The sequence below is a fragment of the Prionailurus viverrinus genome, chromosome A3 (genome assembly GCF_022837055.1).
Source record: "Prionailurus viverrinus isolate Anna chromosome A3, UM_Priviv_1.0, whole genome shotgun sequence".
NCBI classification, from domain to species: Eukaryota; Metazoa; Chordata; class Mammalia; order Carnivora; family Felidae; genus Prionailurus; species Prionailurus viverrinus.
The window spans coordinates 28,468,781-28,494,461 of NC_062563.1; the positions used below are offsets into that span (position 1 = coordinate 28,468,781).

The following is a 25,681-nucleotide window of genomic DNA, read 5'->3' on the forward strand; positions in this document are numbered from 1 at the left end:
CCCCTCTCGCTCGCGCTCTGTCTCTGTCAAAACTGAATAAACATAAGAAAAACATTTTTAAACAATAAACTTTTCAAAATAATAAAAATAAAAAGGAATTTAGATAGGTTGTCTCCAGAAAGAGCAACAAAAGCCATGTGCTGGGGTGGGAGGGGATTTTTTCTAGTACATTCTTTGGTACCTCTTAAATTTGGAAAGATCCGACTGTATTACCTATCCCCCCAAACAGTCAAATAAAATCACATAGCAAAGTGGGAGGAAATTAATTCAGGTCCTATTGGGTTTGGTTGGACACAGGTGCCTGTCACATTTGGTGCCTGGAGAGGGCCTGGGGACCTGCGTGCTGGGCAGTCCCGTGAGGAATGACGCAGGGCACCCACCCAGGGTGGGGTGAGTATCGAGACCGCTCACAGGACAGGCAGGCTCACGTCACAGTCCCCATGACGGGCCTGGGCAGAGCTGCACTAGCCTTGGGCGTCTGTCACATCCTGACTGGGGACCCAGCTGGTGTTCAGCCCCACAGAGGAGACACCACCAGCCTCTGGGGGGCTTACAGCCAAGAGTCCTACACAGGAAACAGAACAGGAACCGGAGCAAGAAAGGCAGTTGCCACTAATCGAGCACTTACTGCCCCCTGCGTTTTAAAGGCATCGTCTCAATGGCTCATATCCTCCCTGCTAAGTAGGTGTGACAGGCAAAGTGCCTCTCAAGTTACACAGCTGGAAAATGGCTCCAAGGTCATGTTTTCTCTTCAGTGAGACAAATGCCACTTGAAGCTGAGGCGTGGACATACCTGAGGGCTGAGCCATATGGGTCTGAAGCAATAAGCCATGGGGGATGGACCAGGCCAGGTCTTCAAGGCAAAGAAAAGTAGGAAATAGGGAGTCTAAATGAACCACGTGACCGCCCCCCCAACACACACACACACACACACACACACACACACCTCAGTTCAGTCGGTCACAGTCTGAAAGGGTCTTTGAGAGGAAGCCAACCCAGAGGGTAAGGGACTTGCCTGTGGTCACACAGCACGTCAGCACAGAGCTGGGGCAAGAACTCGGGTCCCCTCACCCCCACCTGCGTGCAGGGGCTTCGTTCCGCTCCGCGGTGTCCTGGCCACCCCCCTTTCCCACGTCTCCCCACATCCAGCTACCCAGGAGGATCTCTCGGGGTCATGCCCCTGCCCACAGTCTTCAGTGGCTCCCTACCAAAGGATCAAGACTGAACTCCCAGACCGGACATGGGGCCTCCACGGCCTGTCCCGTTACTGCCTTTTCAGGCAGAATCCCCGCCCCCATCTCACGTGCACTTCACACGTCCGTACCTGTGCCTGCCTGCTACTTCTGGAACGCCTCCCCTGCCCCACCAGACCACTCCTCTTCCAGGAGGGCACCCTGGTCACCCGCATCCGTGGGGCCTTCCCAGCCTCTGAGCTCCAGGTCAGACTCTTCCTGTGTACGTCAGGCTGCCAGTTGAACCCAAAGCTCCCTGAGGACAGGGCCTAGTTACTAGATCTATAGCGGCTGTTTTCAGGATAAAAATGGGAACTTGTGCTCCGGCCAGGATACAGTTCTGCTGTTACACATGCGTGTGAACAGTCTTCAAAAGTCTAAGACACGGGTATCCCAATATGCAGCTGTACGCTCAGAAACCCCCTAACAGCGCCCTGCGGGCCGTTCCCGCGGAGCCTAGACGTCGCAGACAGCCACTGCCACCTGGATTTAGCCTGTGGGGTGAAACCTCTGTGCCGTCTGGAATGGGCACTCCAGGAGGGCAGGGGCCCGGCCTGTGGGGCTCTTGTCCCTAGGGCCCAGCACTGGGCCTGGCGCACGGTAGGCTCTTTGAAGTATTTGCCGAATGAACGAATGCCCCCTCCATCAGTTACAAATGCAGTGGCTCACCCTTATTTAGCAGATGGGCTGCCTTGGGGCATCTGATCCAAGGCCCAGATCTGTGACGTTGAGCACGTAGTACACTTGTCTCAGCTTCGGTTTCCACATCTACCGATAAAAGTAGCGGTACCTGCTTTACAGGCTCATCCTGAAGGTTAGATGTTGCCAGCCTAAGACCCAGCTCCCTCCGCACATGTTAAGTTTCTGACTTCCTCGTGGGATCGGTCTGGCTGTAAGTTACCGGAACACAAGTCATCTGGCTCAAGTGAAAAGGCAGGTGCTCTCTCTTCCTGGAAGAAGGAGGAATGGCTGCTGAGCAGACAGAAGCACCAGCTGTGGGCCCCTACCCTCTGCGTGGACTCCGGATGGTGGCGCCCCGCCGCTGCACCCACGCCACTGAATGCTGGCTGCCAGAGATGTCTGTGGAGCTCCTCTGCATGTTGGGCATCTCCGATTCTTCCCAGCGGCCCCCAGATTTAGAGAGCGAAGTACCTTGCCCAGGGCCACACAGCCTGAGTGGTAAGGCCAGACCTTGGCTGTGAACTGAAGAAAGCTGCCTGGTCTCAGAGTCTCCCATTCCTGCGCAACTGGCCATAGATGTTCGAGGTGGTAGCTGGCGGTCCTAGGGAGTCAGAGGTCCAGGAGGCTGATGTCCCACACTCCCTCGCACTTGTACCCCGCTTGGTCCCACCCACCATTTCAGCCCCTTTCCTGGAAACACAGGCACCTGCCGGAGACCCCAACCTCTAACGCCCTCACAATACCCCAAGGTGATATCTTATTGTATGGATGCAGAATCCCACTCTGCCTGGGTTTAAATCCCTACTTGGGCCACGTGACCTTACACAAGTGACTTTACCTCTCTGGGCCTCGGTTTCCCCACCTGAGAGATGAGGAGAAAAATTTCACCTTGTATTTATTAGCATAGATAAAGTACTTGCATAATGCCTGGCTCATGGGAAGGGCTAACTAAACTTGGACTATTCTAGTATCTATGTTATCGGATTACTGCCTTGCTGAAGTGAGAAAAGGATCCATTACTGTTGTAAATGTGATCAAAGATGAACCCTGCAGAGGGGCGCCTGGGTGGCGCAGTCGGTTAAGCGTCCGACTTCAGCCAGGTCACGATCTCGCGGTCCGTGAGTTCGAGCCCCATGTCGGGCTCTGGGCTGATGGCTCAGAGCCTGGAGCCTGTTTCCGATTCTGTGTCTCCCTCTCTCTCTGCCCCTCCCCCGTTCATGCTCTGTCTCTCTCTGTCCCAAAAATAAAAATAAATGTTAAAAAAAAAAAAAATTACCAAAAAAAAAAAAAAAAAAAAAAGATGAACCCTGCAGAAACTCCCTGCATCCTTTCTGGAACATAAGTCCAAGTTGGACTCTGCCTGAGAAGGTTACTGTAGAAGCTTCTGGTGAGAGTGAAACCAATGTCAGGGGCCCCACTACTGTGTTGGCTCAGCCACATGGGCCCTCATCACCCTCCATTCTGCTTCCCAAGAACAGCGGCCCCCGCCACCGGCAGCACAGACCTCTAGGGGGGGACATGTGTTAAAAATACAGATCCCGGGGGCCCCTTCAGCCTCGCCACGTCCAACTCTGGGAGTGGGGTCCACGAATCTGCCTTTGACTCCCCTCTCAGGTGATTCTGACGTGAATTACACGAACGCTACCCTCTGCCACGTCTTCCTGACCCAGTTTCTTCTCAGTCCCATGCCAACAACACGCTGGGTGCGGGGCTTCCCTTCCCCGACCTCCTCTGACCCCCCAAATCTATCAAAAAGCGACCTCCAGAGTGTTGTAACAGGAAAGGAAACTAAGGCTCAGGGGTAGGCCGTGGAGCCAGGGTCACACCGTCGGAAAGTCACAGAACGGGGATTGGAACCCAGAACCTGCATGCTTTCCCCTTGCGAATGTGTATCCTTAAAAAAAATTTTTTTTAACGTTTATTTATTTTTGAGACAGAGAGAGACAGAGCATGAATGGGGGAGGGTCAGAGAGAGGGAGACACAGAATCTGAAACAGGCTCCAGGCTCTGAGCCGTCAGCACAGAGCCCGACGCTGGGCTCGAACTCACGGACCGTGAGATCGTGACCTGAGCTGAAGTCGGACGCTTAACCGACTGAGCCACCCAGGCGCCCCATCGAATGTGTATCCTTAAAGGTGCTAGTGCCAACCCTAGATCAGGGCCTGGGTCTCCTCTTGGGATTTCCCAGCAAAAGCTGGTTTTGCTCCAGCCAGGCTCTGGCTGGAGGCACAGAGAGAGCAACCAAACACACAGGGAGCTTGGGGTAAGGGAAGGCCAGCAATTCAGGGAAGAGCCTCAAAAGGGAGGGTCAGTACTTGGGCGCGGGGAGCAGAGCCAGCGGGGGTTTGTGGTTGCAGTCAGCAGCGACCGGCCGCGGGTTACATAAGCAGGAAAGGAACTTACCGAACACCACTGGGGAGCCAACGGGCTAGAAGAGTCAGAGGGCCCAGCTTGGAGTTCTCATGGCTTCAGCCCCCTGCGTGGGGCACTGACCGGGCAGCCCATCCCGCTGACACCCAGCCGTGGTCAGTCCCTGCAGACCTCTGTCCCTGATGACTCCAGAAACTGGACGGAGGCACCACCAGAATGGGCCTATGTGCCCCTGCCTGCTTGGGTCACGGATTCCTCCAAAGGTCTGTGCAGGGGACTGTGGCTGGTCGCACCTGGGTCATGTGCCCAGGCCCTCACCGCAAAGCATGCTGGTACACTGGGGCTCCTCTATTGGAAGCATCATTAGGTGGGGGACTCATCTGATACGGGAAGGGACTTTGAAAATAGGGCAGCCAATAAAAATGACAGGTGTCCACTAAGACCAGGGGTGGGGCTGACCCACCAGTCATTGAGGGCTTCTGTGCACCAGCCACTGCATTAAGTGGTTCACATCTGTTACTTTAATCCCTGTCTACAGGAATAATGCCCGGTTTACACATGAGAAAGCTCAGGCTCGTGCGAGTGACGGGTCACACTATTGACCCCAAGTCCATCAGACACGTGGCCAGGGCTCCTGACCACCCACGCATATGTCATTGCCTTGTGCCTCCTGGGACTGAGACTAGCCCACAAAGCCCGACTGCACGCTTGCCTGACCCCTGCCTCCAGCCCGCCTCCTCACACAGAGGAGGATGATCCCCCAGCACTCTGGGAGGGGCATGGGGCTGGTATTGCCCCATTTTATAGACGGGAAACCTGAGTACAGTTGGGGTGCTTATCTGGCTCACGGTGGAGTCAGTGCAGAGCTGGGGTCTCTCCCCACTGGGCAGCTCTCTCTGCCTCACATCCTGGCCTCCCTTCTGCAGGCTGCATGGAAACCCAGGTGGGGAAACCACCCCCTACAACGAATGTTTGCCTGGCAGAGCAGTAGCCCTGGGGATGGCTGTGGGGTGGAGGTCTGGGGGACTGGGGCAGAAATGAAGGTGAAGAAAGTTCTAGAAGGCATGTTCAGAGCCCCACTCCCCGGGCTGTCCAGTTGTTCTCCTTCATGGCTGGAGAAAATGATCCCAGTCCCCTCAACCTGCCCAGAGATCCCTCTTGTCAAGGCCCTTCTGTGACGTACCTGATACCGCGGGCCTTCTCTAGCTGGGCCCCAAACCACGTGAGACATGTGGCGCACCTTCCCGGGGAGTCCGTTTTTATAGGATGTTTTGTCAAGCATTCATCCTATGCCACGTCTCCCTGCCCTTCACAATTGTCACGCTCACTGCGTATGACCTACACTGTCCAGGACGGCGGCCAGTGCTGCGGACACGACAGCTACAGTCCAGCCTGCAGGAGGGAGGGGGAGGGACAAGAACGACACCTCCCGCTGGGTCAGCTTCCTACAGGAAGCCCACCTGGAAGCAGACCTCAACTTACTTAGGCAAGACTCTAGACGCACAGCCACACAGCTGCATGCGGATCTGGGAATGGAGTCTGCCGGCTGGGCACGCTGCCAGGTAACACTGGGGTTCTGTTATGAAGGAAAAGGGGGAACGTGGATATTGGGTGGGCAGCGATCTGTCTCAGCCGCTCATGCCCAACGTGCTAAGATCCAACAAAGGGCCAGCCCAGTGTCACCCCGGTCCCTGCTGGTCCTGGGGCACCACGTAGAGTCGGTTTGGGCATTTGGTATTCTAGACCCGCGCCAGACCTCCTCTCTCAGGCCTGTGAGCCCCAGGAGGCAGTATTCGTCTCCTCGATCACCCCAGAGCCAGCTATCAGGCAAACAGAGACCACCCATACAGCTCAGAGCCCCCCGAAATCATTCAAACTAGCCAATCCTAAACTGTCCGCCTTGCCCTGTCTTGCCTTTCCCACGGAAACCCCAATAAATGCCATGGCCCAAGCCACACCCCCTCCTGTCTTCTGCCTCCCGCCTACCCTGGTGTATTTCCACGAGGTCCTGCATGGCCTGTGTGCCTCCTGCCTCCTGTCTCTAGGACCTGTGAGTGTTAGAAACTCCTCTGGGGCGCCTGGCTGGCTCAGTCGGGAAAGCATGCAACTCTTGATCTTGGGGTTGTGAGTTCGAGCCCCACACTGGGTGTAGAGATTACTTTAAAAAATAATACTAATAAATAACAAGTCTCCTCTGTGTTCTCACCAGACTGACCATCTCGTGAAAGAACACAAAACAGGTCTTTAGGGACAGAATGTCCCCCACATCGTTTCTCACTTCCACTTTGGTTTTGCTTTCTGGAGATTTCTGCCAGTCTCGGTAGTCTGGGTCACACTGCACTAACAAACAGCCCCACATCCTAGTGGCTCCTAACACTAAGTATTTCTCATGCACATGGCATGTCCACATAGGGCTGGAGGGCTCTCACCCGCTTCCCATTCCGGGGCCCAGGGCAATGGAGCAGCCACCATCTCAAAAGCTGTCAGTAGTCACGGGGTCTCCACCTGGCAATAATGTCCCACCCTGAGGTGACAGATGTCACTTTTCACGCTTCCTTGGCCATGGCTAGTCACATGACCCCACCTAATCTCAGGGGACAGAAACGCGTAGTCCCACCACATGCATGAAGGGCAGAGCATGGGAAGGAGTATGGAGAATGACATTAACAAGGACCTCAGGCCTCCGTCTGGGGTGACTGCCAGGCAGCTGTGACCACCAGAGCTCGGGCAGGGGGAGCAGCTGTGCCCTGCGGTGCAGCACACAGCCCAGCTGAACCTACCTAGGGTGAGAGGGAGCTGGAGAGAAGGAAAGACACAACGTTCCAGAGCCCGGGGCTGTGGTGCCTGACAGTCCTACCTTCCAGTTCCAGCCACTTTTGCAAAAATCGGAACAGCATTTCCCAAAAGGTGGAATTTTAGTGAAGATCACATGGGGAAATGTGCCTTTATACTCCCAGCGGCTGTCCCTGGAAGGTGATACTTTTTTGGTGGAAGAACTTTTTGCCCTACTAAGCCCTTTGATGAATGAGGGTAAATGTGAGAACAGAAGCTCGGCTGAGAGTGGCTTGGGGGGAGGCATTATGGGGGGCAGTTACAAAAGCACAATATATTCCTAAGATTTCTTTGGGAGTGACTTTATTTGGGACGGCTTTGAAAGGGTTGATGGCGATTATGGGGGTATCCAAGTAACCCGCGCTGCCCCCATAGAAACTGGGAACAGATCAACCGTTCGGCATAACAGAGAGGGTTTGGGGGTTTCTGTGGCAGTCCACAAGACCAGGGGGCAGATAGAAAAGGGAGCAGGGGGTAGGAAGGCAGCAAGAGGGTACTCTAGGAACAGGTTTTGAAAGCCCCAATTCCTTCTCATTCCTTAAATCCCGAGTAAACTTCCTCTGTTGACGGGTGGCTCACTCCTGCACCATCAGCACTGAAAGCCATCCTGTGGCCACAGAAGCCCCTCTGCCTCCTGGGGCCGGGGCATGGGGAGAACCCATATCAAAAGCCAGCCGTGGTCCTGCCCAGTGCAGAGGGACAATCCTGAGGCTGGGGTTCCCCTTTGGAAGACCCAAATCGCCTTCTGAGCAGAGAAACGGGGCAGAGGGCAGCAGAAAGAGGCATCTCAAGATCAGGTGTTATCTGCTGAATCTGTGTGGGCACAACAATTTTGCAGAAAAGATAAACTGAGCCCAGGGGATCAAACTACTTTCCCGTGGTGCCCCAGGCAGCCAGAGGGGCAGCCAGGGTGGGGGGCCACACCTGTCCTCCCGTGCCATTAGAGGAGGGAGGCTGGGACTCAGAGAGGGAAGGCCTTGCTCAAGGTCACACAGCAATTCAGCAGCAGAGCCAGGATGCAAGGACTCCAGATCCTGGTCTCTGCCGGCTGCCAGCCTGGGAAAGCTGCCCAGCCCTTTCACCCACTTTTTGCCTTGTGCCGGGGAGAGGTTGAGCGGGGTTAGCAGAGGCAGGATATTCTGAGAAATTCACTCAGGCCCAGACACCAGGAGCTGCATCGGTCCCCCTTGCACCCTGGCGGGCGGGCGAGCAGCATTCTCAAAGTCCACGCGAGCAAGACAGTATCTGAGGACAGACGTGCTCAAGGTGGGGAGCCAGGCCAGGTGCCCGCCCGGTGCACCCGCGATCTCACTTAACCCGCGGGCGGCCCTGGAGGGTGGGCTTCTCCGCTGTTTTCCGGGTGACCAGAGACGCTGGGCCGAGTAGGACTGAGGCCCCAGGACTCGCAGTCCAGTGCTCTGTCCCCGGGCGCTGGCGGCGGGAGGGGCTTGGCGGAGCGCCCAGAACGGCGCGGGGAGGGCGCCCGGGCCGGATGCTCCCCTGCCCCGGCCCCGAGCTGCCCCCGGCGGCGGATCCGCAGAGCAGGAAGGCGCAACAATGGGGGGCCGACAGCGGCGGGGAGCCCCGGTTCCGGAGCCAGGGTGCGGCCCGCCCCGCCACCGGCACTCTGAGAACGGGGTCCCTGCTCAGGGGACGAAAGAGATTATCGGATGCCACCGTCTGAGCCCTTACTGTCTTCCGGGACCTGCCTCCACCGTACCTGGTTTATCTCATGGGATCCTCCTCTTACCCCTATGATTTAGCCCCAGTTTACAGATGAAGCAACGCAGGCACAGAGTTTTAAGTAAAATGCCCAAGGTAAGGAAGAGGTGAAAGTGAGATCTGAACCTAGACAATCTGGCTCCAGATGCTGAGCTCTTAGCTATTACCCGCGTGTGCGCGCACCCACACCCCCACCCACCCACCCACACCCCCACCCCCACACTCATGGTATATATACTTTCTCATATTTTTCCTTTTCACTTACATCATTGGCAGCTTTCTGTGCCATAAATACAGCCCTCAGCGATCCTTGTTCAAAGTCCTGACGTGCTAGGGAAGATCTCGTCCTGTACCCCGCCCCACCCCATCTTTCCCACCCGCCAAGGGACTTGGATTCCCACCACTGGCACCCTGTCATCGAGTTAAGGTAGGCTTCCTCTAGTCTAAATTGATGGTGACCATGGTGGCACCAAGGGGTGGACGGATGGGTGCTTAACCCCCTCCTCATGTCCATCAGGAAAGCCCTTCTGCCAGCCAAACAGATGCATCTTCTGGATAGAAGTTGCTTATTATGCAAAGGAGGCTTAAACGCAGGCCCCCTCCCGCACCCACATGAGATTGCTGCGCCCAAGCCCCTCCCCCAGAGGAGTTCTGGAGACAGCCTGGCTGGTAGGTTCATGCTCACCAGGTGTCCTGCTTTGAACACAATATGTGGACACACTGAAGGTTTCTTAGAATCGGGTCCGGCCCAGGGCCACGGAAAACCCGTAAAGGCCCAGCCTGGCTGGGTGGTGGGGGGCTCCAGAAGCTCCAGAAAGGATGGGACAGCTGGAGCTGGAAGAGGGGCTGTGCTTCCTGCATTTTACGTAAGATCAAGGGCTTAGATCAGCGTCGTCGATGACTGAGAATGCCTGAGCAAATCTAGGGCACTTCTCACCCTTCCATCTGAGGCAGACTGGGAGACCCCAGTGCCGTGGGGGTGGGGGGAGAGCAGGAGGCTTTTTATTTATTTTTCATTTACTTTTATTATTGTTATTTTTATTAATTTTTTTAACAGTTATTTATTGTTGAGAGAGCACAAACAGGGGAGGTGCAGAGAGGGAATCTGAAGCAGGCTCCAGGCTCTGAGCTGTCAGCACAGAGCCTGATGGGGGGCCTGAACCCACCAACCGCGAGACCATGACCTGAGCCGAAGTCGGATGCTTAACTGAGCCACCCAGGTGCCCCTGTTATTTTTATTTTAGAGAGAGAGTGTGCACGAGTTGGGGAAGAAGGGCAGAGGGAGAGAGAGACAGAGATAGAGATAGAGAGAGAGAGAGAGAGAGAGAGAGAGAGAGAATCTTCAGCAGGCTCCACACTCAGCACAGAGCCCAACTCAGGGCTGGATCTCACGACCCTGGGATCAAGAGTCTGATGCTCAACTGACTTGGCCATCCAGGTGCCCCAGGACACTTGTTAAAGACACTCCACTAAGGCTGCTGGGAGAAACTCTCGGGAGAGGTGGAGGGGCTTCTCATCCTAGAGTGATGAACCAGCTGAGGTCCCCTTCCAGAGCCCCCTTTGGCCCTCACAGGCCAGCTGGGAGCACTGGGTGTGGAACCAGGATACCTGAGATTTGTGTTCTGGTTTCATTCCCAACAATGGGCCGTCTTATGGCCTTGGACCAGTCCTTCCCCCCTCTAGCTTCCCAATCCTACCTCGGCAGGGACCTCCAAGGGCTCTTCCCGCTCTGATGGGGGCCCTGGCAGTGGTCCTTTTTCTTTCTGGGGTCACCTGAGCTGTCAGGGGGATGGTCGGGTAGAAGTCACCTCTCTGAAATTTCCTTTCACCGGTAATTACTGCCTTCCAAGGACGGCTGCTACTTGGGGGTCACCCAGCATCCACTTTCCCATCTTTAGGGTAGCAGCCCCCAAGTTTCCTTGGGAGGAGCCTCCCTCCTCCACCTCGGCCAGGTACAGTGAGTGGAGTGGACTCCATGCCTGAGTCCATTGGGAGGAAGGTGACCAGACGGGGCAATGCCTACCTTCCGTTCCCTGAGCTGTCCAGGGTAGTCATGTGACCCAATGCCAGCCAACGGCGTCAGGTTCAGGTTTGGTCCCAAATGCTGAGGAGTCTGGAAGCGTAAAACCTGGGAGGGTTGGCGGCTGGCGTCGCTGGCATCCGTTCTGCCTCCACGGGGACTGGAGCCGAGGCAGAGAAGACAGAGCTTGGGGGCCGAGAGATCTACCTGCTGCCGTTCGCTTCCTCCCGCCAGTCCAGCTGCGCCCGAAGCCAACTGCCCTGGGCTTTTCATGACCGGGAGCCAATACGCCTTTGCCACTTCCAGCCAGTTTGAAGTGGGTTTTCTGTTGCTCACAACCGGAAGCATCATGACTGCTTTGTTGGATTTTTCTTGACTCTATGGCGCCATCAATAGGAAGGTAATTTTTTCAAGGCAAATAGGATACCCATTTAAATAAGAGCTTTTTTGATGAAAAAAGCGTAACAAAGCCCTTCAAAGACTGACAGTAGTATGTTTTTATTTATGAAATCGTCTCCTTTGGTGATCGGATCAAAGTTCTTCACATCCGGAGTCTAAACTTTCTTTGGGTCCATTCGGCACGTGGTACTTCCAATTGCACTGCCTGCCTGGCGATAGCCTTCTGTATAGTTCATGGCCTTGTATTTCCATGCGGCATCAATTTAGAAGTCATGTCAAGTGACATCTAAGGATCCAATCTGGTAAAATTCCATCAGGCTTGACTGCAGCTCCCTGAACAACCCGACAGCAGACAGCGAAGTCCCCCGGTCACCCTCCGCCCGCTGACTCACATGTTCCTCGGGCATCAGTTGTGGGGCAACATCCTCATTCCAGAAACGTTAAGATGCCAGCGTGGGGCCCATGTGTCAGAACTAGTTCTGATGGAATTACCATTTCCTGCGGGACAGGCACCAAGCTAAGCAGGACAGAGATATGACCTTGGGCAAGTACTATCACCACTCTGGTTCTGTGTTGCCACATCTGTCAATGAGAATAACAACTTCACAGAGGTGCTGGGAAGATTTATTGAGAAACATCAGTGTAAAACTCTTAGCACAGCGTTGGCATATAAGGATTGTCCGATACGTATCAGCCATTGATATTTTAGTTCTCACAACTACCCTTGGAGGTCAACAGGATAATCCTACTTGGTGGTTTAGGACCCTGACATCAGAGGCAAGAAGAGGGCATGTCCTAGGTCACCTCCAAGGGTGTAGGCTGGGCTGGGCCAGGGGGACTTGGGGGCCCAGTTCTTAGACATGGGGCAGGGTAATGTCAAGCTCACTCACCAGCCAAGCCCACTGCCCAGACCACGCAGTGTCTTGGTCTGATTTGTGGAACCCTAGGCCTTTGAAAACTCCAGAGAGAAAACACCAAGGCCTCGGAAGAGATAGGACTTGTCCAAGGCCATGTAGCCAGGGAGTGACAGAGCTCAGGCTGGAAGTGCCCGTTCCCTGACTCTTCACATGTCCTCATGCTTCACTGCCCTCCCCTGTGGGCATCTCTCCTGCCACCGCATCCTCCGAGAAGCCGTCCCTGACCACCCACCTCCCCACACCTTGCTCCGGCAGGATCTCAACGTTTGCTGGCATTTCGGACGTGCACTTTGGAGTCAGGCCGACCTTGGGTTTGAATCCCCCTTCTGCCACTTAGCGTCCTCCCTTGTAAAACGGGCTACAAAAGCCCATCTCATGGGGTCAGCGTGAAGTTTCTGGAAAGGTCAGGGCTGATCACAACCTGGCACAGAGCCTTCGTGCAACAGCCATTTCCTCCCTCCCTTGCCCCTATGCGACATAATTATTGACCTTAATAATCACGAAATAAAATGAATAAGGAAAAAAGCAGAAAAAAAAAGCAGATTGTGATTTTTTATTGGACTTCACACATATATAATGGTGGCAGTCAAAAATAAACTAAATGCGGGGCACCTGGGTGGCTCAGTTGGTTGAGCGACCTACTTGGGCTCAGGTCATGATCTCATGGTTTGTGAATTTGAGCCCCGCGTCCGGAATTGAGGTTCCCTGTCCGGAACCTCTGCTCCCTTCCCAGTTTCAAGCTGATGGCTCTCCAACCCGCCGCCGCAGGGCTGTGGGAACACCGGATCCCCTGGAACAGCACACTGACTCAAACGTACACCCTAATTTCTACAGATTCAGCTAAGGGTAGATCTCGGGGAAGCAAGGTGGCCCCAGGGGAAGAGCAGGCACAGCAGGTGGTGGCCCCCCTTCGCCCTTTCCTTAGGGTTCTCGGTGGGGCCTCCCAGTTGCTACTTTCTCTGAGTAGGTAGGATCCTTCCAGAGCAGAGGAAAAAGGCCGAGTTCTTGCTGTGCTGGAAAGTCTTTTGTACTCAGGATTCGTTCCAGGAGAATGGACATCACCATGTAGGCAGTTCCTCAAAAGGAATGTTTACTGAAGTTGAATCCCCTGGTTCCTGAGGCTTCAGGACCTCTATTTCCAGCCCTCCGATGACCTAGATCTCTGTTTCCCCACCTCCCAAGGCATTGAAGGATTCTCCAGGTCTTTGTGCGGCTGGATAGCTCGTTTCTTTTTATTGGGGAATAATACTCCATTGCCTGTAGCAAAGTTTGTTGACCAACTCACCAATTGAGGAACATTTTGGCTGTTTCTGGTGAATGAAGAACCAGAATGAAGAAAGAATGAAGAACATTCATTCTTTCACGAAGTTGAAGTTTTTACTTTTTTTTTTTTAAGTTTATTTTTTGAGAGAGAGAAAGAGATCCTCTACGAGCAGGGCAGGAATAGAAAGACAGGGAGAGAAAGAATCCCAAGCAGGCTCCGGGCTGTCAGCGCAGAGCCCGACTCAGGGCTCGATCTCTCAAACTGAGATCATGACCTGAGCCAAAGTCAAGGTTTGGACACTTAACCCACTGAGCCACCCAGGTGCTCCTAGACTGGTGTTTTTCTTTCAACACTTTGAATATTTCATTCCACTCTCTTCTTGCTTGCATGGTTTCTGATGAGAAGTCTAATGTAATTCTCATCCTTGTTCCTCAATAGGTAAGGTGCGTTCCCCCCCCACCCCCAACTTTGGCTTCTTTCAAGATATTCTCTATGTTTTCCTGCAATTTGACTTTTCTTTTCTTTTTTTAACGTTTACTTTTCTGACTCTCCACACCCAATGTGGGGCTCAAACTCATGACCTTGAGATCAAGAATTGCATGCTTTTCTGACTGAGCCAGCCACACACCCTTCTTTTCCTGAAATTTGAATATGCTATGCTTAGGTGTAGATTTTTGGTACTTTCTTTTCTTTTTAATTTTTTAAATGTTTTATTTATTTTTTGAGAGCAAGAGACAGAGTGAGTGGGGGAGGGGCAGAGAGAGGGGTGACACAGAATTCAAAGCAGGCTCCAGGCTCTGAGCCGTCAGCACAGAGCCCAACGCGGGGCTCGAACCCACGAACTGTGAGATCATGACCCAAGCCGAAGTCTGACGCTTAATCGGCGAGCCACCCAGGTGCCCCTGCTTGGTACTTTCTGAGCTTTCTGGATTTGTGGTCTGGTATCTATCATTAATTTTGGAAAATGTAAGCCATTACAGTCTTCTGCTTTCTCTTCTAGTTTTCCTGTTTTGTGTACGTTACACCTTCTGTAAATGTCCCACAGTTCCTAGATACTCTGTTCTAGGTTTTTTTAACTTTTTACTTTTCACCTCATTTTCTTGTCCAGCTTTGCTGAGATATAATTGACATGTAGCAATGTGTAACCTTAAGGCGTACAGCGTGATGATTTGACATCCTTATACTTTGCAAATTGATTACCAACAATAGGGTTAGAAAACATCTCCATCGTTTTGCATAATTACTTTTTTTTTTTCTGGCTAGCGAAGAACATTTAAGATCTACTCTCTTAGCAGCTTTCAAGTACACAATACAGTATATTGTTAACGACAGTCACTATGCTGTAGGTTAGATCCCCCAAACTTACTCATAACTGGAAGTTTGTAACATTTGACCAAATATCTCTGTTTTCCTTCGTCCCCAACCTTGGAAACTCTGTCTCTTTGACTCTACTTGGCTGTTAGCGCACACTATTTTAGGATTTTTATGACTTCCTGGTTTGGGATTCACGCAGCTTCTTAAACCCGTAGGTTTATGTCTTTTGCCCAAAGTGGGAAGCTTTCAGCTATTATTTGAGTCTATTTTCTACACCGCACTCCTTCTCTTCTCCTTGTGGGATTCCAGTGACATACACGGATGTTGGTATTTTCCCACAGGCCCCTGAAGTTCTGTTCATTTTGTTCATTCGTGGTTTCTTTGCTCAAGTTGTAGAAGTTTTAGTGATCTATCTTCAAGGTCACTGCTTCTTTCCTCTGTCATCTCCGATGGCTCACAGTGTCCATCAGTAAGTTTGTTGGTCCTGTTACTGTATTTTTTAGTTTTACAATTTTCATCTGGTTTTTCTTTATATCTTCTTTTTCTTTGCTGAAATTTTCTATTTTCCCGTTTCTGGAATGCTCATGGTTGCTTGCTGAAGCTTTTCTTTTTCTCCCTTTCTCCTTCTCCTTTTTTGGGGCTAGCTACTTTAAAATCCTTGTCAGATAATCCCAACTTCTGTGTCATCTTGATGTTAGCATCTGGTTTTTGGTTTTGCTCTCATTAAACAGGCTCTACGCCCAACATGGGGCTCAAACTCATGACCCTGAGATCAAGAGTCACATGCTCTACCGACTGAGCCAGCCAGGCCCCTGATGTTAGCATCTGTTGACTGCCCTTTCTCATTCCAGTTCAGTCTTTTTCTGGCTTTTGGTATGATGCATAATATTTTATTTTATCCTGGACTTTTTGGGTATTATGTTCCCACTGGTTCCCTTTTGAATCTATTTTAGTACGCATTCAACTTGTTCAAGTTCAGAATGAACACCACGGCTCGCTCTTGTGGTCTGTGAGCTTGAATGTCAATGTCATACCAATGTAGTTTTGAATCGGCACTATTTTGGTCTGTCCTGCTGTGTGCTACCCAGAGGCCGATCTGGAACTGTACAGTATTCCACATTGTAATTCAGTTCTCAAAGCTTTTGCTGCTAATTCTGGGGGGGTTTCACTTGTGGGTATGCCCTGGACCTCAGACGCAAATTCAAAGGATCTCTTCCTACAGCTCCCCCTTCTCTGAAACCCGCCCCACACAATCTAGCTGTGTGGGGGTGGATACTGTCTCTTTGTTGGCTTTGCTTAGTGCTAAGCAAGGATAGCAACAGGGTTCCACCCTTCAGTCACAACACTCCCTTGGGGACGGGGAAGGAGGGCAGGGGATCCTCGCTGATCACATTTGTGCAGAATGGGGCTGACTGATGGACCTCCACATCACAGTCGTCACCGGTAAGGAGAGAGAGGACTACCTACCTGGTAGTGCACAGCAGGGGTGGTGGACAAGCCCCACACCAGTCTGTCTCCCCAAAGCCTGCTGGGAGAGGGAGGGCTGTGGCTTATTTCATGGTGTTCACCTGGAGAAAGGCAAACATTGTCAAAAGGAATGTCTCTCATTGCTGTCCCTCCCAGCCCTTTGACTCCGGAAGGCGGGCTTTCTTTGGGACTTTGTGCTTGGTAATGGTTTTCGGTTTCACCTTCTCTGGTGCTCAGGCTGGGATCTAGGAAGTAGTAAAGCCCATGAGGACTCCCAGCTAAGTCATCCCTTGAGACCCAAGTTGTCTCGCCAGTTCACCTCTTTTCCACCGTCAAAGGAGTCTGGTAGTTGCTTTCTATATATTGTCAAGTTTTGGGTTTTAAGTGGAAGCAACAGGGTGGAATCGACTGACTCATCGATTGGAAATGGAAGCCCTGTATATATTTTTTAAGTCAACTTTTTGAAGTATAATTTACATGCAATAAAATGTCTCCATTTGAAGTGTGCATTTCCATGAGTTTTAACAAAGGTGTGTGCCCATGTAACCACAGTCAAAATATAGAACATTCCCATCTCCCCAAAAGGTTCCCTTGTGTCCCTTCCCAATCAATTCCCCCATCCCAGGCCTCAGACAACTACTGATCTATGTCACTATGGATTACACTTATCTTTTCCAGAGCTTCAGATAAAATCGAACGTGTCAAAGAACGTATTCTTTGATAAAAGTCTGCCTTAAACAAATTTTTTTTTTAATGTTTATTTTTGAGAGAGAGAGAGACAGAGCGCAAGAGGGTGAGGGGCAGAGACAGAGGAAGACACAGAATCTGAAGCAGGCTCCAGGCTTTGAGCTGTCAGCACAGAGCCCGATGCGGGGCTGGAACCCACGAACCACGAGACTATGACCTGAGCTGAAGCTGGATGCTTCACCGACTGAGCCACCCAGGTGCCCCCCCCCTTATGTATTTATTTAAGTTTATTTATTTATTTGAGAGAGACAGAGGCAGCACGAGTGGGGACGGGGCAGAGAGAGAGAGGGAGAGAGAATCCCAAGCAGTCTCCACACTGCCCACGGAGAGCCCGATGCAGGGCTCAAACCCATGAAGCCTTGAGATCATGACCTGAGCCGAAACCAAGAGTCGAACGCTTAACCAACTTAGCCACCAGGAGCCCCTACATTTTTTTAAATGTTTATTTAGTTTTGAGATTCATCCTTATCACCAGGTGTAACGGCAGTTCATTCTTTTTATTGCTAGGTAGAAGTCCATTATATTTTTGTATGCTTTTGTTTGGGCTGTCGCCATGTTCTGCCCTTACCTGGCAAACCCCAAGAGCCAATGGACCGCAGTAGCTCCTGCCGTGTTTTCTGCTCTCAGAGCTCCTTCTCTTTGATCCAAGGGAAGACGAGATCCGTCACTTAGTACTCACTTCAAGGCATGGGTAGGGTACGATTTCAGAATAAAAGGATGGTCTCTTCTGGATCTACCTGCATCGATCTGTCGTGTACTTACTCATCACGTGCTCAGACCAAAGTACATGAAAACAGTCACTCGCCTGGCAGAGTTTAGGGGGTTCTAACTTCGGTCTTACATTGCTGTCTGTGTCCTCTGAATTAGTAATAGGAGTATGAATGTGCTCTCCATTTTATGCAAGAATAACTACCAGATCACAGGGATGCCTAACTAATGCCATCCCTCCGTGTTGAATTCCTGGTGCCTTGTGATGAGTTGGGTACCTCACCAATGCTCTTATCCACACCCTCATGTCTTCTGTCCAATCCATGCACTCATATCCTCGGTAGAAGACATTTGGTACTCCAGGTGGCTGATTCACTTTGTGATGGCAAGTGACACGCTGGCTATGGTGGGGAGGGGGGGGGGGTGACCTGACCTTACAGATTCTCTCCTGGCTAGTTAGTTACGTGTACAAAGTGGATTCATGATTTCTCTGACTGCTATCTTCACATACTCTATATTCAGACTCACAAATGAAGGGCTAAGTGGTTTTGATACAGGAATACAGAGCCAAGTTTTGTTTTCTACCAGTGCCAGGTTGGCAATATTTTTAATTTTTTAATGTTTATTTTATTTTTGAGACTGACAGAGAAATGCCACCCTTTTAATATGTTTTGGGAGAAAATATATTTGTGGAAAATTTAGCTCTCCAAGAAAGAATGCAAGAAAAACTTCCAGACTAAAGGACACATTTGCAGGTTAAAGTCATCTTCTTCGAGTGGCCTTGAAGTGACCTCCTCTCATCTTCTGGATTAGAGACCACAATGGAACTGAGACCACCATGCTGTGAAAGCTGGGCACATCTACTGGAGGATGAGGCCACATGAGAAAATATCTCAGAGTGAGGCATTAAGACACAGCGGTGTGATGTGAAATTCTTGGAGCAAGTTCATGGTGTTTCTATTGCCTTTTTCTTTAGAATTGTTTATATATTATTTATTTTATATATTTACTTTATGTGTTTTACTATATTTGTTTGCATATTATTATGTATTTAGGGCAGATTTTTTTGTATTTTGCAAATATTTTCTCTTCATTATGGCTTATCTTTTGTTTATGGTGTGTTTCAGGGTAGAGAAACTTTGGTTTTTTATTGCATTTCGAGGTGGTCACATCTGTTAATAATTTCCTTCGGGGTCCCTGGGTGGCTCAGTCGGTTAAGCATCCGACTTTGGCTCAGGTCATGATCTCGCGGTTCATGGGTTCGAGCCTTGCATTGGGCTCTGTGCTGACAGCCTGGACCTGCTTTGAATTCTCCTCCTCTCTCTCTGCCCCTCTCCCGCTTCTGCTTTGTCTCTCTCAAAAATAAACGTTTAAAAAATCTTTTTTCAATTTCCTTTGTGTTGATGTCTTTTTTTAAAAGAAGATTCTTTCAATTCAAAGACCTGATCTTATTTTCTTTCTCAAAAACAAAACAAAACAAAACAAAACAAAACAAAACAGGGGCGCTTGGGTGGCTCGGCCGGTTGGGCATCCGACTTCAGCTCAGGTCATGATCTCACGGTCCGTGGGTTCGAGCCCCTCGTCGGGCTCTGTGCTGGCAGCTCAGAGCCTGGAGCCTGCTTCGGATTCTGTGTCTCCCTCTCTCTCTGCCCCTCCCCTGCTCACACTCTGTCTCTCTCTGTCTCAAAAATAAATAAAAAGATTAAAAAAACAAAACAAAACAAAACAACCCTCCCCGAACCAATATAAGCAGTTGGTGCAATATGGCCCTCATTGTCAAAGAGAGAGCTAAGAGTTTTAAATAGTTGTCTCTAGGGAGCCGTCCGGAGTTAGGACAGCCAGGCAAGGAGACACACTGCTTTTCTACTGACTTTTCTCTCACAGTCCAGCCTCAAAGTTACACTGATAAAATGTGTCCTGAATCTAACTGCTTACTGTCTTCACTTCTAGCAGTCTCCATCATCTCTGGCCTAAACGACTCCAACAGCTGGCTCACTGGTGTGCTGTTTCCACCCTTGCCCCCATTTCCGTTATCCGCTGCTAGGAAATAAGCTACTTCAAGACCAATTTATTAAATCTTGCAATTCTTAGGTTTTCCTGAGCTGAGGGAGGTGGTTCTTCTAGTCATGCAATGTTGCTGGGGCCATGGGCATCTGTGGGCAGAAGGTCCAAGTGGCTCCCTCAGCCTGGCTGGTGGTTGGTGCTGGCGGTTGGCTGGGTTCTCATCTGGACTCTGGGCTGTAGGCCTCAATTCTCTACCATGTGGCCTCTCTGTGTAGACTGGGCCCAAGAGCTAGTGTTCCAAAAGGAAGGGAGTGGAAGCTGGCAGTTCTCTTAACGCCTGGGCTTCGAAGTCTCAGAACATCTTTTGCACTGTCTTCTATAGGTCAAAGCAGCCACGAGGCCAGCCCAGACTCCAGGCGAATGGAGGAATCACTGGGGGCCAGCTTTGGAGACTACCTACCATGACAACAGCCTTCAGTCTTTCTTCCACTTTCCAGAGACCTCTTTTAAAAACAAATAGGCATTACTCCCCTGCTGAAATCCACCAATGACACCCATCATACTCATGATACCTGTCACATTTAATGCCCTGCCTGACCTGGTTCCTGCCCAACCCCGCCCCTTACACTTACTGGTCCTTCCTACCTTCCCAGCACCCCTAACTCATCACTCCAAGCCTCACTGAGCTGCTTCACACTTTGGATATCTGACATTATTTATTTATTCACGTTTTGGGCTCTCCACTAGCATGTAAGGTCCTCGCCAGCAGTGCCCTTCTCTGTCCTAGCCTGTGTTTACTCCGGGCACCTAGAAAAACGTTAATCACAGGGCTGGCATACCATAAATCGATTCTGTGGTTAGCTGAATTTATATCCCTAAATCTTGGGCATGTGCTGCCTTGAGAAATGGATGAATTAATTTTAGAATAGGCAAAACTACAGTGGTAATTATCACACAGACGCAATAGTGTACCCGTTCCACAAACCCACTGGCAAACATTTCTACCTTCCTAATAAAGCAGACAGCTGTTTTTCCCTGTGTGCCCTGCCGGACAGCTGCTGCAAGCCCAGCCTCCGATGGGTCCGTCGTCAGTCTGCCCTATGCATGCATGGAACTCATCAGACACACTCTGGGCGGAAGCCAGGGGAGCGCTGCCCTTGGCATTTTTATTTTAATCCATTTTGGTGTCAGCTGTCCCTCACTAAGTCACCGAATTTAATTAGAGGGTTGAGTGAAAACCCCGAAACTATGGCTTCTTGGTGATTCCTAAGAAGCCACGGTAGTCCAACACCGTAATCAAAGTGAATCCACATATATCCAGGGAGTAGGCACGCGGTAAGGGAATTATTCTTACAGACACACATCCCACACGTGTCAAAGATAAATCTGGGTCCAAGACAGTATTAACAAAGCTGGTTTACACATAAACTTGCAGAGAGGACCCTTCTGCCCCCACCCTTGTTTCGGCAGGGGCTCAACGGTGTCAGGGAGTATGTTTTACTAAGAAGGAAATACTGTCTCCTTGAAAACTGATCTGCAAGGGTTAGGATTAGTGGGGTGAAGGGGCACTCGCTGGTCTTCCAGTACATTTGGCCATCCTCGGTTGGCTGCAAGGCGGGCCCGCGAGCAGTTGGGGGACATTTCAAAAGAGGAAAGGGCGGAGGGTTTTCTGTGGCCAGCAACTTCCTAGAACAAGTGGGGGTCGACAGAATGGTTTTTTGTAATCAAGCTGTCATCATGGTTATTGGGAGGGTGGGGGGTGGCTGCTTTCCTGCAGAAAGTTCCTCACACGATCAGCACATTTAAAATCATTACAATTGTAGAGTTGAAAGTGATCTTAAAATGCATCTGCTCGTTTTGACCCATCACCCCGTGGTCTTCACCCCAAGTGCATTCAGTGAATGGAAAACCTCAGAAACAGGGTGATCCGGTGTCTAAGCCTTAGCAATGGACAGAAGCAGAACTAGAAAGTCTTCCTGAATCCTAGCACCGTGGATAGAACCGCCACGCTTCTCAAAAATAAAACAAGAAGGGGGCGCCTGGGTGGCGCAGTCGGTTAAGCGTCCGACTTCAGCCAGGTCACGATCTCGCGGTCCGGGAGTTTGAGCCCCGCGTCAGGCTCTGGGCTGATGGCTCGGAGCCTGGAGCCTGTTTCCGATTCTGTGTCTCCCTCTCTCTCTGCCCCTCCCCCGTTCATGCTCTGTCTCTCTCTGTCCCAAAAATAAATAAAAAACGTTGACAAAAAAAATTAAAAAAAAAAAATAAAACAAGAAGGAAAACAATGAGAATATGGCCAGTAGCAGCCTAAACAAGCTCTGGCTGGGCCCAAAGGATACCCCCTGCTTCCTTACTAACAGAGTCCTGACCTCAGGGGCTCTCGGCTTGGGCGGGGGGGGGGGGGGGGGGGGGGGGGGAAGCGGTGGAGGGGCTGAGCCCTTCCCCAGTAAAGGGATGAGAGTCCTCAACTGGTCCAAATCAGCCAATTCTCCAGATTTCATTCTCACCAGTGAACATGAGGGAAAAGTGGGTGGCTGGGAGGGCATCTGGAAAAGAAAGTTTGAGGTTTTTTTTAGGAGCTGATGGAAGTGATATTTTCTGCTGTGGGACACGGGTGGGGTTTGTTTTCCATGTGTGGGAAAAAGGCTTATACAACTTGGCAACGGGAACTGAGAATCAAAATCTCTTTTGACCCTCTGATCTCCCTTCTAGTATGTTATCCTATAGAATCAAGGTTATTTAGGAAAGAAAAAAAATGAACACGTTCAAAGACATACTGGCTTTTTGTTTTAAGAACAGCAAAAAATTGGAACTACTCCAAGTATCCAAGAACAGGGTGTCAGGAAACACTGTGGCGAGACTTTGAAACAGGTCCCCCCTAACCCGTCTGCACTTAACGGGGTGTTCAACGTAGTCCCCACACTCTTTAAGCAACTTTATAATGATGTAAATTGAGGGAAACAGATCATGTAGATGACTCTTGTCCACACAGATACAAATTGTACACTCTGAAGTCCTAAATGTAACCGATTATTACTGTGTGGATATTGGCTGATTTTGCCAGTTTTGTGTCTACTAAGCAAATTCATTTCAGCATTCCTACTGGGCTTATTATATTTTTATTTCCTCTTTGGATTCCCCTTGGAACAATTAAAACATCTTACTAGTTCTCTCACTAATGAACAAGTTAAATAAAATCTTTAACATGTTTGTTTTGTACTTGAGTCATGATTTGACTTTCTAAAAAATAAATATCCTTTAGCAAGGTAGTTAAATTTAGTACATTCGTTTGATCTTACTTACAGCCCTCTTCAAAATAGTTATAAAGACCGTATGGCAACATGGACAAATCCTCTTAATAAAACAGTACGTGGAAGGAAAAAAAACCAGAATGCAAAATTTGTACTAGGCTGTGATTAGAACTAAAAATTCTAAGTGCCCAGGGAAATACTAAAAGGGAAGGAGAAAAAAACTAAAGTGTGATTTGTTAGGGTGGTAGGACCCTAGAGATTTGTTTTTTGAATCCTGACTTTTTATTATTCTGTTCTGTTATACATTAAAACTAAGAGAAGGGCACCTGGCTGGCTCAGTTGGTAGCACATGTGACTCTTGACCTTGGGGCTGTGAGTTCAAGTCCCATGATGGATGTAAAGATTACTTAAAAATAAAAATCTTTAAGGGGTGCCTGGGTGGCTCAGTCGGTTAAGCATCCAATTTCGGCTCAGGTCATGATCTTGTGGTGAGTTGGAGCCCCGCATCAGGCTCTGTGCTGACAGCTCGGAGCCTGGAGCCTGCTTTGATTCTGTGTCTCCCTCTCTTTCTGCCCCTCCCCCATGCACATTCTGTCTCTCCCTCTGTCTCTCCCTCAAAAATAAGTAAACATTTAGGGGCGCCTGGGTGGCGCAGTCGGTTAAGCGTCCGACTTCAGCCAGGTCACGATCTTGCGGTCCGTGAGTTCGAGCCCCGCGTCGGGCTCTGGGCTGATGGCTCAGAGCCTGGAGCCTATTTCCGATTCTGTGTCTCCCTCTCTCTCTGCCCTTCCCCCATTCATGCTCTGTCTCTCTCTGTCCCAAAAATAAATAAACGTTGAAAAAAAATAAAAAAAAAAAAAGTAAACATTTAAAAAAATTTTTTAAATTAAAAATCTTTAAAAAAAAGTTAAAAATAAAATTAAACTAAGAAAGAAAGGGCCCATTTGAATTTCGTATTGTTGCTGTAACAGATTACCACAAAGTTGGTGACTTAAAACGACACACATTTGGGGGTGCCTGGGTGGCTCAGTCAGTTAAGCATTTGACTTCAGCTCAGGTCATGATCTTGCATTCATGGGTTCAAGCCCTACGTCAGGCTCTGTGCTGACAGCTCAGAGCCTGGAGCCTGCTTCAGATTCTGTGGCTCCCTCTCTCTGTCCCCTTCCCTGCTCATGCTCTGTCTCTCTCTCTCTCAAAGATGAATAAATGTTAAAAAAAAAAAAAATACAACACACATTTATCATCTTAATACTTCTGGAGGTCATAAGTCCCAAATGGGTCTCATCGGGCTAACAGCAAAGTGCTATTAGCCAGGCTGGTTCCTTCCAGAGACCCCAGGGGAGAAAGGTCTCCTTGTGTTTTCCAGCTTCTAGAGACCACCACAGTCCTTGGCTTCTAGTCCCTTCTTCCATCCTCAAAGCCAGCAGGCAAGGCATCTTCAGATGTCTTTCCCCTGACTCCTCAAGACTCTGTGATTCTACTGACCCACCTACGTAATCCACGATAACCTCCCACCTCGGGTCCGGAGCATAAGCACATCTGCAAAGTCCCTTTCAGCTTGTAACCTTAGTGACAGGCCCCGCCTAACTAAGTTCCAGGTGAAGGGACGGCTTCCCTGTCGTTTCCAAGTGAGCGTACCACACTGAGTGCTGAGTACAAGAGCACACAGTGCAGGATCTCATTTAAACTGAATTCCCAACGGGCACTACTGTAATAGGAAAATAAAATGACAGTTGCCTCTTGAGGTAGGGTGGAGACTGAGAAAGGGCAAAAAGGAATTTCCTGAGATGACGGCCCTATTCTGCATCTTGATGGTGTTTCAAGGGACAAAAGTATAAACAGACGCTAAATTCTAATATGTATTTGGGGGAACTGTAGTGATGTCTGGCATTTATTCTGAAAGGTGATACGAAAGGATAGACTGGGAGAGGGACAGGGGGATGTGTGAGGAGTAGGTACAGTAAAGTGTTCATGGTAGAATCTTGGCGTGGGGGGGGGGGTATACAAAGGTTCACTATAAAAATCTCTCACTGTCGTTCGATGATTTTTATAAGGGAATTTTGGAAAAAACGAGCTGTGACCCCAAAATATTGCTCCAGTGACTTCAAACAAAGAGACAGATTTGGAAAATCGTCAGGCAACTCCTTGAACAAGCTCTCTCCAGAAAAATCTCTCAACCAGGGCACCTGCGGAAGGTGTTTATAAAGGTGTGGGAGTATTACCGATGGTCTCTGTCACAAGGGAGGAGGGGGGTGTTGCTCATACACACAGGGTAGGGGCCGGGGAAGCTAGCAGCCAGCCTCCCACCATGACAAAGAACCTCCACCCCAATGTCACCAAGGAACACCAATTCAAAGCCCCGGTCTTCCCTTCGTCACCCTCCATCACTTTGCTGCAGCACATCCTCAACTGGGTGGTGGCTCATCTCCTGACAGCTGGTCGCCGCCTCCCACTTCTTGGTAACTCCAGAGAACCCGGCTGAGCACTCTACTCAGAACACATATTGGGTAAGACATTTGAGGGTGTGCAGCAGGGGGAGGAGGGCGCTCCCTGATAGTTCTCTCCACCAGTGGAGTTACAAACGTACCACTGCCCCCCTACCCCCAGAGGGGCCAACAGGGAAGGACATCCCTGCGGCAGTCCTTCTGCCAAAACACAACCTCCAACACGACATCCCCGCTGTCACAGCCCCTACCCCACCCCCTGGACCAAACGGCCCGAGGAGGCACTTGAAAGTAACCGCCATCACACAGCGC

At 50.3% G+C, this 25,681-nt stretch overlaps 1 protein-coding gene and 1 non-coding gene across 4 annotated transcripts in view; both read right to left on the minus strand.

The window, feature by feature from the left end:
* Window positions 1-11,225, minus strand: part of SDCBP2 (syndecan binding protein 2) — a 30,583-nt gene extending 19,358 nt beyond the window's left edge. For 2 of the 3 annotated variants that reach the window (XM_047852306.1, XM_047852304.1), the window contains exon 1: window positions 10,861-11,225. In XM_047852306.1, coding sequence (XP_047708262.1) covers window positions 10,861-10,892 — 32 coding nt within the window. In that variant the 5' untranslated portion in view covers window positions 10,893-11,225. Of the gene's footprint in view, window positions 1-1,901; window positions 1,973-10,860 lie in introns of those variants that run through there. The other variant, XM_047852311.1, reaches the window with a different exon arrangement.
* A 4,263-nt stretch (window positions 11,226-15,488) lies between these two features.
* On the minus strand, window positions 15,489-15,561 carry TRNAK-CUU (transfer RNA lysine (anticodon CUU)). Its single transcript has one exon. It is a non-coding gene; the product is annotated as a tRNA-Lys (tRNA).
* Window positions 15,562-25,681: the final 10,120 nt, after the last annotated feature.